The 15,109-nt window shown below is 44.4% G+C and overlaps 1 protein-coding gene across 1 annotated transcript; it reads left to right on the plus strand.

Annotated features, from left to right (window-relative positions):
* Nucleotides 1-559: 559 nt before the first annotated feature.
* FOXRED1 (FAD dependent oxidoreductase domain containing 1) lies at nt 560-14,822 on the plus strand. Its single transcript, XM_028708174.2, has 11 exons — nt 560-782; nt 2,705-2,925; nt 3,697-3,807; nt 4,996-5,114; nt 5,463-5,557; nt 6,707-6,808; nt 7,898-7,974; nt 9,088-9,248; nt 10,982-11,111; nt 12,105-12,209; nt 13,578-14,822. Exons 1-11 carry the CDS (start codon nt 653-655, stop codon nt 13,830-13,832), a joined length of 1,506 nt encoding a protein of 501 aa, XP_028564007.2. The 5' UTR covers nt 560-652; the 3' UTR covers nt 13,833-14,822.
* Nucleotides 14,823-15,109: the final 287 nt, after the last annotated feature.

Here is a 15,109-nt window from a genome sequence, read left to right on the forward strand (position 1 = left end):
GGGGGGAACCGCTGTGAGGACCATAGACGTACCAAAGCGATAGAGCGGTCGAAGAAAATGTGCTTTAATTTTTTTAAAAAAATAAGTTCGTCGCAACATAAAGAGACGGAGATAGGCATAGTCTAAAAATCAAGAGGGGAATGCGATGGTGAGGCACGACGCGCTTGCGCAAGACACAACACTGACGGCGGAAGGGGCGGGAACAAGAAGAGCTCTTAAGTTTTAAGAGCTTCCGGTGGGTGAGTTTGGACGGGCCACGTCAAAACTAAGGATGTCGCGTCATGAGGAAAGACGGGATTGGTTGTGCAGGAGGAAGGGATTGCATCGCGGCGGCGGATTGGCCAAGGACGGAGGGAAGTAGGCGGGGACTTATCTGAAGCGTGGGCGGTGCTTAAGGTGTCCGACCCCGGCGGGTTTTAGCGAGGCGGGGCAAAGAAGGAGGCTCTGTATTGGTCAGTGGAGAGGGGGTGGAGTTTCCTTGAGGAGTGGGCGGTGCTTCCCGGACTCAGAACGACACGGGTCCTATCAGGGTAGGCGGGGGGGCGGGCGTTTGCCGTGACGCGTTCAAACCTGAGGCGCTGAGGTAAAGAGAGGACGTCTCGGTGTCCGCGCGGGCTCGTCTCAGTCTCCTGAGGGGAGCAGAGCCGGCAGCATGATCCGCGGGCGGAGGCTGCTGGGCGGGCTGCGGCCTCTGCTGGCCGCGGCGAGTCCTTCAGCGAGCCCGGCGGAGCCTCGCCGGCCGTTTCGTACAGGGGAGCCCCGACTTTACGACCCCGTCAAAGGTGCGCGGCAGGCGGGGTGGCTTCTTCTCTAGGCCGGGCCTACCTCGCAGGGTTGTCGTGAGGCGAATCTAGGGCTGGGGGGGAGAGGAGGAGCCTCTTGAGGAAAAGTAAAAATCGAATAAAAGACGAGTGGGTTGGTATTGGTATTTTCATCCAATCCTTCCCACTTTATTGGAATGGTTGATTGGCTAAGAGCTCTTATGAAGTGGATGCAAATTTAATAGAATTTAAAGTGGGGTTTTTTTAGTGTTTGTAAAAAATGGGACTATTTTTAATCCCCCTTACACGTGTGTCTCTTTTAATTAATTCACTGAATTGATTGACTGTTTGGCAAAAATCTACATACCTGGGCTCACATATAAAAAAAGTTTAAAATGATTTCATTCCAAGCACTTGGAAATATTTGTCAGCTTATTAGAAACAACTTCGATTAATTGAATTATTTAACTGTGCAGTGTGCATCTTAACAGAAGAGTTCTGAAGTGGGAGACTTTTAGATGATGCATGCATGTGTGCATACAGCCTCATTAGCATACTTTTACAATTAAGTCATTTTAACAAAGTTTTGGTGGCTGTTTCATTTCTAGAGCAAAACATAGCTCTAATTAATACCATAATGACTGAAACAAACAGTTATCAGTCTTCATAAAGGTGCCCTTTGTACGTCATGTGCCAGTAATGGTAGTCCTGGTTCATGCCTGGCATCTCAAGGTAAAAATTTCAGCAACGCAAACAGCAGTTTGAACCTAACTGTTGAACTGCTGATTGCGTTGCTGAAATTAGCAATGCCAGGACTATAACTTTGGGTGCATAAAGTGCAAAGGGCACCTGAAAGGCTTGCCGTTACGAAGACTGATAACTGTTTGGTTGTTTCAATCAGTATGGTTTTAATTAGAGCTATGTTTTGTTCTATAAACAGAACAGCCATTGTAACTTTGCTTTTATTTTTAACTAGAAAAGCTGCTTTCTACAACTTGCGTAAATTTTTGTGAAGAACATGGATGTTCTTTCTCTCTTCATAAATCTACATATCTTGGGGGGGGGGGGGGGAATAAGTTATATGGAGCTTTGAAGCCACCGGGAAACGTATTCAACCATTCTGTTCACAACCACACCATACAGTTAAAGCAGTAGCATGCCACTTTACGTTTCCGAGCACAATTCAAAGTGTTGGTGCTGATCTTTAAAACCCTAAACAGCCTCAGCCTAGTATACCTGAAGGAGCATCTCCACCCTCATCGTTCTGCCCTGACACTGAGATCCAGCGCCAAGGGCCTTCTGGCAGTTCCCTTGCTGCAAGAAGCCAAGTTACAGGGAACCAGGCAGAGGGCCTTCTCAGTAGTGGCGCCCGCCCTATCATCAGATGTCAAAGAAATAAACAACTATCAGACTTTTAGAAGACATCTGAAGGCAGCCCTGTTTAGGAAAGTTTTTATGACTGATGTTTTGATGTATTTTTAATCTTTTGTTGGAAGCTGCCTAGACTGACTGGGGACACCCAGCCAGATAGGTGCAGTATAAATAATAAATTATTGTTGTTGTTTAACAATCATTGCTTCCCGCAAAGAATCCTGAAATCTGCAGTTCATTGAGTGAGAGTGGTTAGGAGATTCCTCACAGAGTTGAAGCACCCTTCTCAAACTACAGTGCTGAGAATTCTTTGGGCGAAGCTATTATTGTTAAATTAGTGCAAGAGTGCTTTAAATACACAGCATGGACGTGACATCTGTCTGTATTTGAGAATTGCCAAGCCTTTCAAACATACCTTTCTACCGTAAGGGCTGAGATTCATGAAATTCTGGATTCTGCTTTCTCCAAACTTGATATATTGGACATGTTTGGTAGCAATAAGGTTGTGGCTTTATTTCTCAACTGAGTCTGCTAAGCACTAACAGCATGGTATTATTTCCGGCTTCTTTCAGATTTGGAGAAGGGAGTCATCGATGCCTACAAGAAAATGAAAGACTTCCTTCCCGGCAGTAGCTGGCACCCCGGGCATATTACAGAAGGTTTACCTCCTGACCATGCTGATGTGGTCATTGTTGGGGGTGGAGTAATAGGCTGGTCTATTGCCTTCTGGCTGAAGATGAAAGAACCACAGAGAAATGCATATCGAGTAGTGGTGGTGGAGAAAGACATTAAGGTCATTTACCATCTGAGATCAATAATGGGGGTATTGGGGAACGGTTTCAAACATCAGGTTTGTTAAGTGTTGGGCTTGCTTTGTGCAATAGAGGCAACGAGCCATTAATGTGCGTCCAAAAGATGTGCATGGCGACAAATCAGGAAGTGACAGGACAACGTCATGAATAGGGAGGAACTGGTGTGGAAGGGGGCAAGAGGGCGCTGATACCGCCTCCACCAGCGCAGGGGCCAGGGACATAACACCCACACAAAATGGTCATTGACGGTATTCAGGTCCCTTCTAGAAAGATGAATTGCATTAAAGTGCATTTCTGAAGGTGTGCTGTAGTACTTAGTGTCAGACTTGGCCCATGGAGACCTGCTTCAAATCTCTGCTCAGCCATCAAGCTATCTAGGTGACTCAAAGCCAACCACACATTCTCAGCTTCACCTGCCTCACAGCTTTAGTTGTAAATATTAAACAGAAGGGCAGGGAGAGAGAACTCTGCATTCTGTCCTGTACTTATTGGAGCCAGGGCAGGATAAATAAGTAATCAGGGTGGCTGTTCATTATGTTAAATGTAGAAATAGTAGGTGACCTTTTGAATTGCAGATTGATAATGCTGCAACAGCAATAATGGGCATTCACCATTTTGTCCTGCCAGAGAATCTCTTCCACAGTTACCTTTTATTTTCTTGCTGCTCTTTACATTGCTGAAATGTTTCTGGGAGAGGGGATTTGACTATGGAGCTAAGTGACAGCATCATTTTCTGTTTTGCTTCTTTGCAGTATTCCAAAGCATCTACAGTACTCTCTGTAGGGGGAATACGGCAGCAGTATTCGATTCCAGAAAATATCAAGATGAGCCAGTTTTCTGCAAACTTCCTGCGTACCATCAACGTATGTCATGATGTCTGGGTGTTTGTGGGAGTGTTGGTGTGAAGGATTCTCACACTTGCTTCTGTCAGCGGTCTGCCTTGCATCCTCTAGAAAAGGCAAATGGGCCATTGGTCCATCTTGAAGGAGACAAGATATGGGAATGTGCAACTACTTCGATATATACAGTACAGTGGTGGAGTGTTTGAATGCACTGAATAACCATGGTGCAGTTTGCTCCACTGCCCTTGTCCTAATAACTCAGTCACCCTAGCATTCACATACAGATCTGAATCTATCAATTGGCATCCCAGTAGCAAGTTATTCAAACAGAAAACACTGGTGTTTCTTCCTGATTTTGTCTCAACTCCATTAAGAGTGCTATTGGGTAACCATATACTATACACTTTCTAGATCAGAAGTTAAAGTTGTACATTTCTGTTTATATACTGTTGGGAATTTTGGACATGTGTCATTCTTGAAGCTTCTTTGGTTTTAATTTATACATGCATGGATTGTTTCTTTTGTCTATTATTTTTCTCCTAAATCCTCCGGCCATTGTTACATCATGTGTGCTTGAGAGATGCTAAGAGTTGGCATATCATAATGGTCAAGTCTGAAGTCCTAAGCACACTTATTAGAGAATGTCCCACTTTTAGTAAACGTGCTTGGAATTGCACTTTTAAGAATGAAGCATAAACCAGTTCAGATATTTTCTTTGCCATGATCAAGTAGTCCTAGATAAGCCATTATCCCCCTCCCCCATAGCTTCTCATCTAGAATATGCGGGTAACAATAATGCACTGTTGTGTAAGGACTACATGCAGGGGTCAGCAAACTTTTTCAGCAGGGGGCTGGTCCACTGTCCCTCAGACCTTGTGGGGGGCCAGACTATATTTTTTTGGGGGAATGAACGAATTCCTATGCCCCACAAATAACCCAGAGATGCATTTTAAATAACAGCACACATTCTACTCATGTAAAAACATGCTGATTCCCGGACCGTCCATGGGCCAGATTTAGAAGGTGATTGGGCTGGATCCGGCCCCCGGGCCTTAGTTTGCCTACCCATGGACTACAGTGATCATAAAGCTCTTTAAACTCTCAAGAAAAGAGCTGTAGCAGTGATATGTATTCCTGTAAGTTTCCCACTCCATCCCATCCTGAAGACAGCAATCCTTGAAATGTAAACAGATTATCTTTTTGTTCCAGCAATACCTTGGTGTTGTCACCCAGCCACCCATAGATATTCAGTTTAACCCATCGGGCTATCTCTTCCTGGCTTCAGAGGATGGAGCTGCTCTGCTGGAGGAGAATGTTGGGATTCAAAGGTATGGGGTTCTGAGGATCCTTTGGGTAAAAGTTGCTTAGAGAGAAGAAACAGTGATAGGCATGTATGTATGAATGAGGTCTTTGAAAATGTTACGTTCTTTTAAAGCCATAGTGGTTTTCTGCCCCCAGCATTGAGATCACCTCTGGTAATTTTACCTATTTGCTCACACAGATTATTTCAAAATTACTTTCTTTGGAAAGTAGACTTTTTGACTTTAAAAATAATAACATAAATTGCCCCTTCCTGCCTTTATTAGAGCATCTTTTAAATTGACAAAATGGATTTCCCCCCATCTTGTGCATTCTGATGAGCGTTCTTTAATGGTTTGTTTGCTTGCTTTTTTCAGGAGGGAAGGAGCAGAGATCTCACTACTATCACCGGCACAACTGAAAAAGAAGTATCCGTGGTTGAATACAGATGGAGTAGCTTTGGCTTCCATTGGTACTAGACTGCTGAATCTCCATCTTTCCTAAAGATTAATAGCACTGCTGTCTCAAGTAAACAGTTTAAAATAAAAATGCTCTGTTCTTCTTTTTTTGTATGCTTAACTTACAGGGACTCTAGAATGAACAAGCCCCCATTTCTCCTATTTTCTGCCGGCAGCTTCCTTATGAGTAGCTAGTCCAGTACTGGTCCTTCAACCCCTGCCCCATCAGCTGCATTCTCACTCAGATCCATAGTCAGAAATGTTGGAGAGCCATATGTCAGGGCAAAATGGCACAACCCATGAATATTAGCACAATTATCTCATTTATTAAATAGTTTAAAAGAAAAAGAAATACATTTCAATAAAATGTGCTCATGTGCTTTTATCTACGCATCTATCCAATGGCTGCAAAGGCAGTAAAAACACTGAAAGCTGAGAGCAGATTTTCTGCTTGTTGAGAATTTTGATAGATTTCTGCCTACACATTTTCTTACTTGGTATTCTGAAGTGTCTCTTAAATGAGAGTCTTGCTGTTATTCCTGCTGGTGCCAGGGCCCCATCCCCTTCTCATGTTATTGCCTGGTTTCCTAATATCTGGTCATATTTTCTGGGTTCTATCACATTTCTTTTAGTGACCAAGAGACAGTGCTGCAGATAAGAGCAAACCTGGACCAAATTGCCTCTCCTAACACTGCTAACTCTTTGGCAAAGTACAAGGGAGGTTACTTGTTACAGTCAAACCTTGGTTCTCGAACTGCTCTGTTTTCAAATGCTGAAAACCCAGAAGTAAATGCTCTGGTTTTCAAACAATCTTTGAAACTCAAATGTCCAATGGGGCTTCCACTTGAGTACAAGAAGCTCTTGCAACCAATTGGAAGCTGTGCCTCGGTTGTCAAACATTTCCAAAGTCAAATTATCTTCTGGAACAGATTATGTTCAACAACCGAGGTTTGACTGTATAAGAAATCTTGCAGGGGGTGGGGGTTGTTCTGTTTTGTTCTGGGCTTTTTTACTGAGTTTGCCTGTTGGGAAAGATCAATTGTTCTTAGCCAACCAAGAGTGCTATTCAGAAATGTTCAGAGTATGGCTGCAGAATAGGTGTCATGGCATTGTAATTCTAAACTAGATTGCCTTTCTTGCGTTCTCTGTTTTGTCTTCTTAAGGCTTGGAAAATGAGGGATGGTTTGACCCCTGGACTCTTCTCAACGCTTTCCGGAACAAAGCAATATCGTTGGGCGTCTACCAGAGCTGCGGCGAAGTGAAATGTGAGTCTGTCACCCCCACTTGGTATTGCAAGCACACACCATCATTACCACTGAATTGTGTTGGGCAGCTCAGCCTCCTGGCACCAGGGGGCAGAAACCCTATTCAGTACAGTCTTACCTTGGTTCTCGAACAGAATCCGAAACTGTTAAAAAACCAAGGCGCAGCTTCCAGTTGGCTGCAGGAGCAGTGGAATGCCCTCCAACTGTCGTTTAAGCACCAGGCAGAAACATTATTATTTACCTAGATAGTTCTGTATATGTTAATGATTTAAACTGAGCATGTCTATTTTAAAATTAAAATTTTACTGTTTTGTATATTTGTTTTATACTGTATACCAGGTGTGGGGAGTCTTTGGCTCTTCACATATTAAGGTAAAGGTAAAGGGACCCCTGACCATTAGGTCCAGTCGTGGCCGACTCTGGGGTTGCGGTGCTCATCTCGCTTTACTGGCCGAGGGAGCCAGCGTACAGCTTCCGGGTCATGTGGCCAGCATGACTAAGCCGCTTCTGGTGAGCCAGAGCAGCTCACGGAAACACCGTTTACTTTCCCGCCGGAGCGGTACCTATTTATCTACTTGCACTTTGACATGCTTTCGAACTGCTAGGTTGGCAGGAGCAGGGACAGAACAACGGGAGCTCACCCTGTCACGGGGATTCAAACCGCCGACCTTCTGATCAGCATGTCCCAGGCTCAGTGGTTTAACCCACAGCGCCACCCTATAGTAGTTCAAATATGGCTGAACTACAAATCCCATTATCCCTAGCCATTGGCCATTCTTGCTGCAGTTGATGGGATCTGCAGTCTAGTAACATCTTGTTGTATTATTTTACTGTTGTTAGCCACTCTGAGCCCAGCTTCGGCTGGGGAGGGCGGGATATAAATAAAATTTATTATTATTATCTGGAGGACCAATGTTTACACACAGCTGCCGTATACCATCCTGAAATCTGATCTAATGAAGGGGGGCTACAAAAAATGCTTCAAATATTTTACCCAAGGGATTGGAAGCCCTCATTTTTCCATGTCTTAGATTTCAAAGTTGAGCCAAAGCAAACTTGCTTCTGTATGTTCTTTTTCACCATCTGCAGCTTTCGACTTGTATACAGAAGAACTGAGGACACATGATGGGGATCGTATTAATTTCTCCCGTATCAAGGGTGTTCATGTAAGTCATTATTTGAACTACTTCAATTAAAAGTAGGGGCAGGATGTGCTGAGTAGAAGGTTCCAAGGAGAAGCTCACAGAAAGCCCTCAATTTTTTAAAAAGTTTTTATTGGGTTACAAAAATATGTTCATTGTCTCTATTTTCAGGTTGTAGTCTTTTCTACTTATCAGTTATGTTTGATGTGAGGGCCTCTCAAAACTTCTGTTTCTATGAGGTTCTTCTGTAGTTTAGCAGAGCTAACGAGAGCTTACAAAACTACAAAGAACTTTAGTACAGTATGATCTGCCCTTGAACTTTTGACAGAACAGATAAAGTAGGCAGGCTTGTGGCCACTGACTTCTTAGATGACAGTATTACATATTAACATTTGTTCAAGGGCCAGTATTGTACTGGGCAGGAGAAGGGCTGGAAATGGGGCTTTGATATCATTTCAGGCTTCTTTGTGTATCCCATGCTGCAGTGCTACCTGCTTCCCTGGCTCTGTTAGAGGGCTAAGGAACCTGTGGCTTGCCAGATGTTGGTTGCTGGTGGTTGCAGGTGATGGGAGTTCTAGTCCAGCAACATCTGAAGGCCCACAGCTTCCCCAGCCCTGCTCCACTAGCCTAAAGGAAAAGCCAATCCAAGATATAGGTATTTGTTCAATAATCTGCACTTTGCCCCCCCCCCCCCAAAAAAAAGCTTGGCAACTGCTCTTCTCTCCCTAAGTGAAGTGGCTCCAGTGTTAACTCAGTTTAAGACTGCCATGCAAATGTACTGAAGGTATACGTGGATGCCAACAATTTCTGGCATTGTTCTCTGGGGTTTTCTGGCATGTCCCTTGGAGTGTACTTTGCCAGGCTTGTGTGTGACATGAAAAGGAGGTGGAATGCACAATAGCAACTAGACAGGAAATCCCAACTTTTTTCATAATGGGACAAGAAGTAAATCAGAAAGCTCTCCCATCAGTTCCACGATACAGCAAATGCTTGGTCACAGATCCTGTGACATCTCCCTGGCTTTTTTCCTTTTTGCCTGTGTATTCCCCATTGTCATCTGGAAAACCCGTGTCAGATAGGGTATTTGCTTGCCTAATGAAACAGTTACCAGGTCCTCCCTACTGTGTTATCCTCTAGGTCCAGATGCCCGAAAGTATAGAATCCACCAAAATAGAATGTGGTTTTGTGGTGAATGCAGCAGGAGCTTGGTCAAGCAGTGTGGCAGAGATGGCTGGCATTGGAACTGGGCCGCCACACTCAATGCTGGGCATCAGACTTCCTGTGGAACCCAAGAAAAGGTATGGCTAAACCTAGTATTTATGCTGCTTTGGAGTTCATATGTTAAATACCTATTAAATGGTAACCATATATTGTGATAGGGACGCGGGTGGCGCTGTGGGTTAAACCACAGAGCCTAGGGCTTGCCGATCAGAAGGTCAGTGGTTTGAATCCCCGCGGCGGGGTGAGCTCCCATTGCTCGGTCCCTGCTCCTGCCAACCTAGCAGTTCGAAAGCACGTCAAAGTGCAAGTAGATAAATAGGTACTGCTCTGGCGGGAAGGTAAACGGTGTTTCTGTGCACTGCTCTGGTTTCGCCAGAAGCGGCTTAGTCATGCTGGCCACATGACCTGGAAGCTGTACGCCGGCTCCCTCGGCCAATAAAGCGAGATGAGCGCGCAACCCCAGAGTCGGTCACGACTGGACCTAATGGTCAGGGGTCCCTTTAATGTTAATGGTACACAAGCATTAACTTTATTCCAAACCCTCCCCTCCTTTGCCCGGAAATGCCAAAGAAATGGGCCAAGCTGGTTCTAGGTTTGAGGGGACCAGGGCAAGTTGCCCTCTGCTGGGCTCCCTCCTCTAGCCCTGGCAGTCTTACCTTGTTGCAGTGGACAGCTGCAACGCTCTAAGCAGTGCCAACTTGTGGCATCTTGCCGCTATTTATATTTCCCACAATGCCTCTTCTGTAGCCACATGACCCGGAAGCTGTACGCCGGCTCCCTTGGCCAATAAAGCGAGATGAGCGCCGCAACCCCAGAGTCGGCCACGACTGGACCTAATGGTCAGGGGTCCCTTTACCTTTTTATATATTGTGATTCTCAGATTTGTGAGGGCTGCCAGCATGATTCACTTTGAAGTTAGAGCCAGAGTTTTTGTCCTGTTCCTCTGTTGCCACACACAATAGACCTACACTTCTTATTTTTCTAAATCTGTGGCTCTGCAGACTGGTTGTAGTCCAGCAACATCTGGTGGGGACACAGCTTCCCTGCCCCTGTCTCTCTCTCTCTCTCTCTCTCTCTCTCTCTGTGTGTGTGTGTGTGTGTGTGTGTGTGTGTGTGAGTGAGAGAGACAGAGACAGAGACAGAGAGAGAGATACCTGAGTGATAAGAGCACATGCCTTGTATCCCAGATATTCCTGGTTCAGTCCCGGGGTTTTCCAGTTGAAAGGATCTTTGCTTGCAGAGCTGGAAAAGAGACCTTTGCCTGAGATTTGCTCCTAATTGAACTAAACAGTGCCAGGCCAGAAGGATCAATGGCTTTGTTTCTAAGGCATCTTTAGCAATCATCATCTGAGGCTCTTCTTTGTGTGCCTCAAAGAGGTACAAGAGGTCCAGAGGGTGATAATATGAAGAACAGGTCTTTGTTTAGATTCCTTTCTATTTGTGGAATGCTCTCCCCAAGGAGAGACGCCAGGCAAAAAATATTCCTCTTCTCCCAGGCCATTGACTAATTAAACAATCTACGGGCTTTTAAACTGGGGTTTTTTGTTTGTTATGGTATGCATTTTTGTGTTTTCATATTGTAAACCATCCTGTGATCCTTGGATGGAGGGTGGTATAGAAATTTAATAAATAATAAGAAGAAATGAAATGAAATGAAAGACAGCTCTTACCTTGCCTGTTGTAATTTCAGTGTCCAAGCTCATGCGTCCTGCACTGTGGCTACTCTTTATTCCTCTTAGATTGCATGGAGATCTAGTATTTTGGTCTTGATTAAATGCTGGAGTTATTTTCTTTGTCCTTGTGCTGCTAGGTATGTCTATGTCTGGCACTGCCCTGATGGACCTGGCTTGGAGTGTCCTCTGCTAATCGACACCACAGGAGCTTACTTCCGGAGGGAAGGCGTGGGTGGCAACTACCTTGGAGGCTTAAGCCCTACGGAAGTGAGTTTACCATGATTTTATTGGGAGCTGACTCTTAGGAAGCCACAGCAGGGACACCAGCCCCCCAGAGAGGAAGAGCTCTGGGTGTTTCTGATGTTGCACATGTTAACTCGCATGTAAGGAAGTGTTCCTGTAAGAACCCTGCAAGGGGAAATGATTTGTTATGGGAAAGTTCCGTTGTGCTAGCACAAGTCTCTTGCAGTAGTGGAACGGGACCATTGGGATACCGACCGTATTGTTTTATCATTTGATGAGCATCTAAAATTTGATTAAGTTTTATCGCTCTTTTTCTCTAAAGAGCTCTGGATGACTTGACACATGTGGTCACTTCTCTCTCCCACCATTCCAGTGAAGGCTAGGCTTTGAATTAGTGGCATAACAATAACAACAATAATAAATTTATTTATTTATTTATACCCCGCCCATCTGGCTGGGTTTCCCCAGCTGCTCTGGGCTGCTTCCAGCAGAATATTAAAATACAATGATTCATCAAATATTAAAAGCTTCCCTAAACAGGGATGCCTTCAGATGTCTTCTAAAAGTCCCATAGTTGTTTTTTTCTTTGACATCTGATGAGAGGGTGTTCCACAGGGTGGGCGCCACTACCGAGAAGGCCCTCTGCCTGGTTCCCTGTAACTTCACTTCTCATAGTGAGGGAACCACCAGAAGGCCCTTGGCGCTGGATCTCAGTGTCTGGGCAGAACGATGGGTAACACAACTGAGTAAGCATTGTGGTTCAACAGGGATTTGAATCCAGATTTGTCTTGGTCAAAGTCCAATGCTATTCGCTGCTCCACACTGACAGCTGAAGTCTACCCAAAGCCTACCTGAGTATGCTGTAGTTTGGGACTTGGCTATTGCCTTTGAGTTGCTCCCTATCTACCCTGTGGCTGCACTTTTCTAGGGGAGGTTCAAAATGCAAACAAGGTTTTCAGCTGCCATGATTGTAATTTTCTGGTGCCCAGAATTCAGCTTCTTGTGCTTTCTTCTTAGGAGGAAGAGCCAGATATCCAGGACCTGGAAGTAGATCATGAGTTCTTCCAGGATAAAGTCTGGCCCAAGCTGGCTCACCGGGTGCCAAACTTTCAATCCTTGAAGGTAATGATTTGACTTTCTCAAGGTGGTGGTTAAGGAGTTAACTCCTTAAACTTTATTTTGGGGCCTGGTGCAGACATATTGCCCACTTATGGTTAATCAATCAGAAGCACCTTGCAGGTTTCACTTCCTCATATCTTGTGTTGCCCTTCTATTTATTTCTACTTTGAGCTAACTATGGTCAACATTTCATCTACCTCATTAGTCTTCAGGCCCCTTGTTGTCTTTGATTCTGACAGCCCAGTGGTACTTTGGAAGTTTAACGGAATCCGTTCCAGAAGTCCGTTCGACTTCCAAAACGTTCAGAAACCAAGGTGCGGCTTCCAATTGGCTGCAGGAAGCTCCTGCAGCCAATCAGAAGTTGCGTTGGACATTCAGGTTCCAAAGAACATTCACAAACTGGAACACTCACTTACGGGTTTGCGACGTTTGGGAGCCAAAACATTCGACTCACAAGGCGTTTGGCATCCAAAGTACGACTGTATAAGTTTTGAATTTGTACTGGATATGTTTGCTTCAGTGAATTTTGTGATGAGGTCAGAATGGACTAGTGGTCCTCTGCTGGTATAATCATTCTCTGCAAGCAATACAACTGTTTCAACTTATTCCTCCTTGCTCCTGCAGGGTGTGTTGATAGTTGTACATTAGCCACAGTGAGTTTGCAATCTGGCTAGGGTGTTTCGCAGCCATTGACACTATTTCACTTCACATATTAAACTAAACCACTGGGATGGGAAACATTTAGCCCTCCAGATGTTGCTAGATTTCTACTCCCATCATCCCTGACTGTTGGCCATAATGCTGTTTGATGTGAACTAGAGTCCAGTAATTTCTGGAGAGCCGCAGTTCTCCTGGGCTCATGTGTTCCTTCTCTCTCCTCCCAGCTGCAAAAGAGGAGGTGGGGAACTGAGGAACTCAAAGCTCACAGCAGCTTGTTTCATGTTTGTGCACATCTTGAAAGCCACTCTAATAATAAAATAATTTGGTTTTTAACCTTCTGGATTACCCAGGACAATTGTAGGCCATCCATCCATTACGGTACATATTTAAAGTAAAAGTCACATTCTTAGGATGTCAAACTCTGCAATTCTTGCGGGTTAGCACCAAATCACAAAGATCTTAGACCTTTCATCTCTATCTTGCTTTTCCCTCTTGAGTTCTAGACATAGCCTTTTATCCCTCTTGTTCAGCTAGGAATAACTGGCTAGGATTCAATATCTAAGTAGTATACTGTATTTTACTGGTGGGTTTAAGAGTGCAGCCTTGTCTGTTTCTGTAGGTCTGTCCCTGAGATCCTCTGTTAGTCCTGCCGTTGACAGTTCAGGGACTGTATCTTGTGACTGAAAGAGCTTTATCTTTATCTCATGACAGGTGAAGAGTTCTTGGGCTGGTTACTATGACTACAACATCTTTGACCAGAGTCCTGTGATTGGTGTGCACCCACTGGTGGAAAACCTCTATTTTGCCACAGGCTTCAGTGGACACGGACTTCAGCAGTCACCAGCTGTGGGCCAAGCCCTAGCTGAGCTCATAATTGATGGGAAATTCAAGGCCATCGACCTAAGCATATTCTCCTTCAACAGGTTCTTCAAAGGGAACAAGGCTGTAGAAAGGAATATCATTTAAGTGCTTTAGAGAGCTGGGTATCTTGATGGCAAGTCCCAGCTCTTTCTGTTCTTCCCTACTTTCTTTCCCAGATTAATGACTACATGCCCATGCAGCACTTCGCGAAGACTGTTCAGATTCCATACTGTTCCTACAAGTGTTGCACTTCACAGCTCCACATCATTTGAGTGGGCCTCAGACAGGATAAACGCCTTGTGTAGGATTGCTGCTTCTCCATTTCCACCCATGTAACAATGGAAAATTCAAGTAATAATAATAATAATAATAATAATAATAATAATAATAATAAATAATTTTATTATTTATACCCCGCCCATCTGGCTGGGTTTCCCCAGCCACTCTGGGCGGCTCCCAACAGAGGACTAAAAACAGAATAGAACGTCAAACATTAAAACTTCCGAAAACAGGAAGTCCAATACAGCTATAGATCAAGACACTCTAAATCAGGGTGATCCAACTTTTCATACCACGTTGGCCGCAAGAGCCAAGTGGGTGTCTCCATCGTGCCAATTACAGGTTAAGAGCATGAGTCCTTCTGAATGGGGTCCCTCAAGTCTGCTGCTGTTTGTGCAGCTATTCAGGTGGCTCTAGGAAGCCTAAAAGCAATGCGTTGAAGGACTAGCCTTTTGCAACCCCATCTCTGCTTTTTTGCTGGCATCTGGTATTTAGAGGTAAACCACCTCTGAATGTGGAGTTTGTGCTTTTATGTTCTACCTGCCATTAAAAGACTTGTGATCAAATTATTTTTTTAAAAAACCCCAATATGGGATTTCTAATAGCCCACTGAGCAAGAGATTGTCATTATGTATGGGGACATGGAGAAGATGCAACAGCACTTTTTTTTTACAGCCTTTCAGCTTAACCTACCTCACATGGTGGTTGTGGGGATTAAGTGAGGAAGGGGAGAACCATGCACACCACCTTGAATTCTTTGGAGGGAAAAGTGGGATATAAATGCAGTAAGTGAATGAATAAAATAATAACTCCTAATGGTCATGGCTTGAGCAATTAAGCTTTGTATAATAATTGATGTTTTTATTCCCTTGCATGGGGAAGGTGCCCTTCCTTTCCACCAGGCTGCTGATTAACACGAGTCAGGAACAGTCCTGGATTTATGCAAAGTAGTACAAAGAAGTTGAATTTCGGTTCATTGGGTCCTTGATTCAGAAAGAAAATTTCCAACACTTGGTGAAACCTCATTGTAATTAAGCAGTGAATCTTCGTAAGTTAGAAAATGTCTCGGGAGCTGTGCTACTCAAAAAGGAGATGTCCAGTTT

The sequence above is a fragment of the Podarcis muralis genome, chromosome 15, assembly GCF_964188315.1.
Source record: "Podarcis muralis chromosome 15, rPodMur119.hap1.1, whole genome shotgun sequence".
In the NCBI taxonomy this organism is placed as follows: domain Eukaryota; kingdom Metazoa; phylum Chordata; class Lepidosauria; order Squamata; family Lacertidae; genus Podarcis; species Podarcis muralis.

Bases quoted from the DNA above. Each gene is read 5' to 3' on its own strand.
- FOXRED1 (XM_028708174.2), top strand. From the start codon at position 653: ATGATCCGCGGGCGGAGGCTGCTGGGCGGGCTGCGGCCTCTGCTGGCC. The intron at 3,808-4,995 runs GTATGTCATGAT...TTTTTGTTCCAG, and splicing joins ACTTCCTGCGTACCATCAAC to CAATACCTTGGTGTTGTCAC. The intron at 9,249-10,981 runs GTATGGCTAAAC...TTGTGCTGCTAG, and splicing joins CCTGTGGAACCCAAGAAAAG to GTATGTCTATGTCTGGCACT.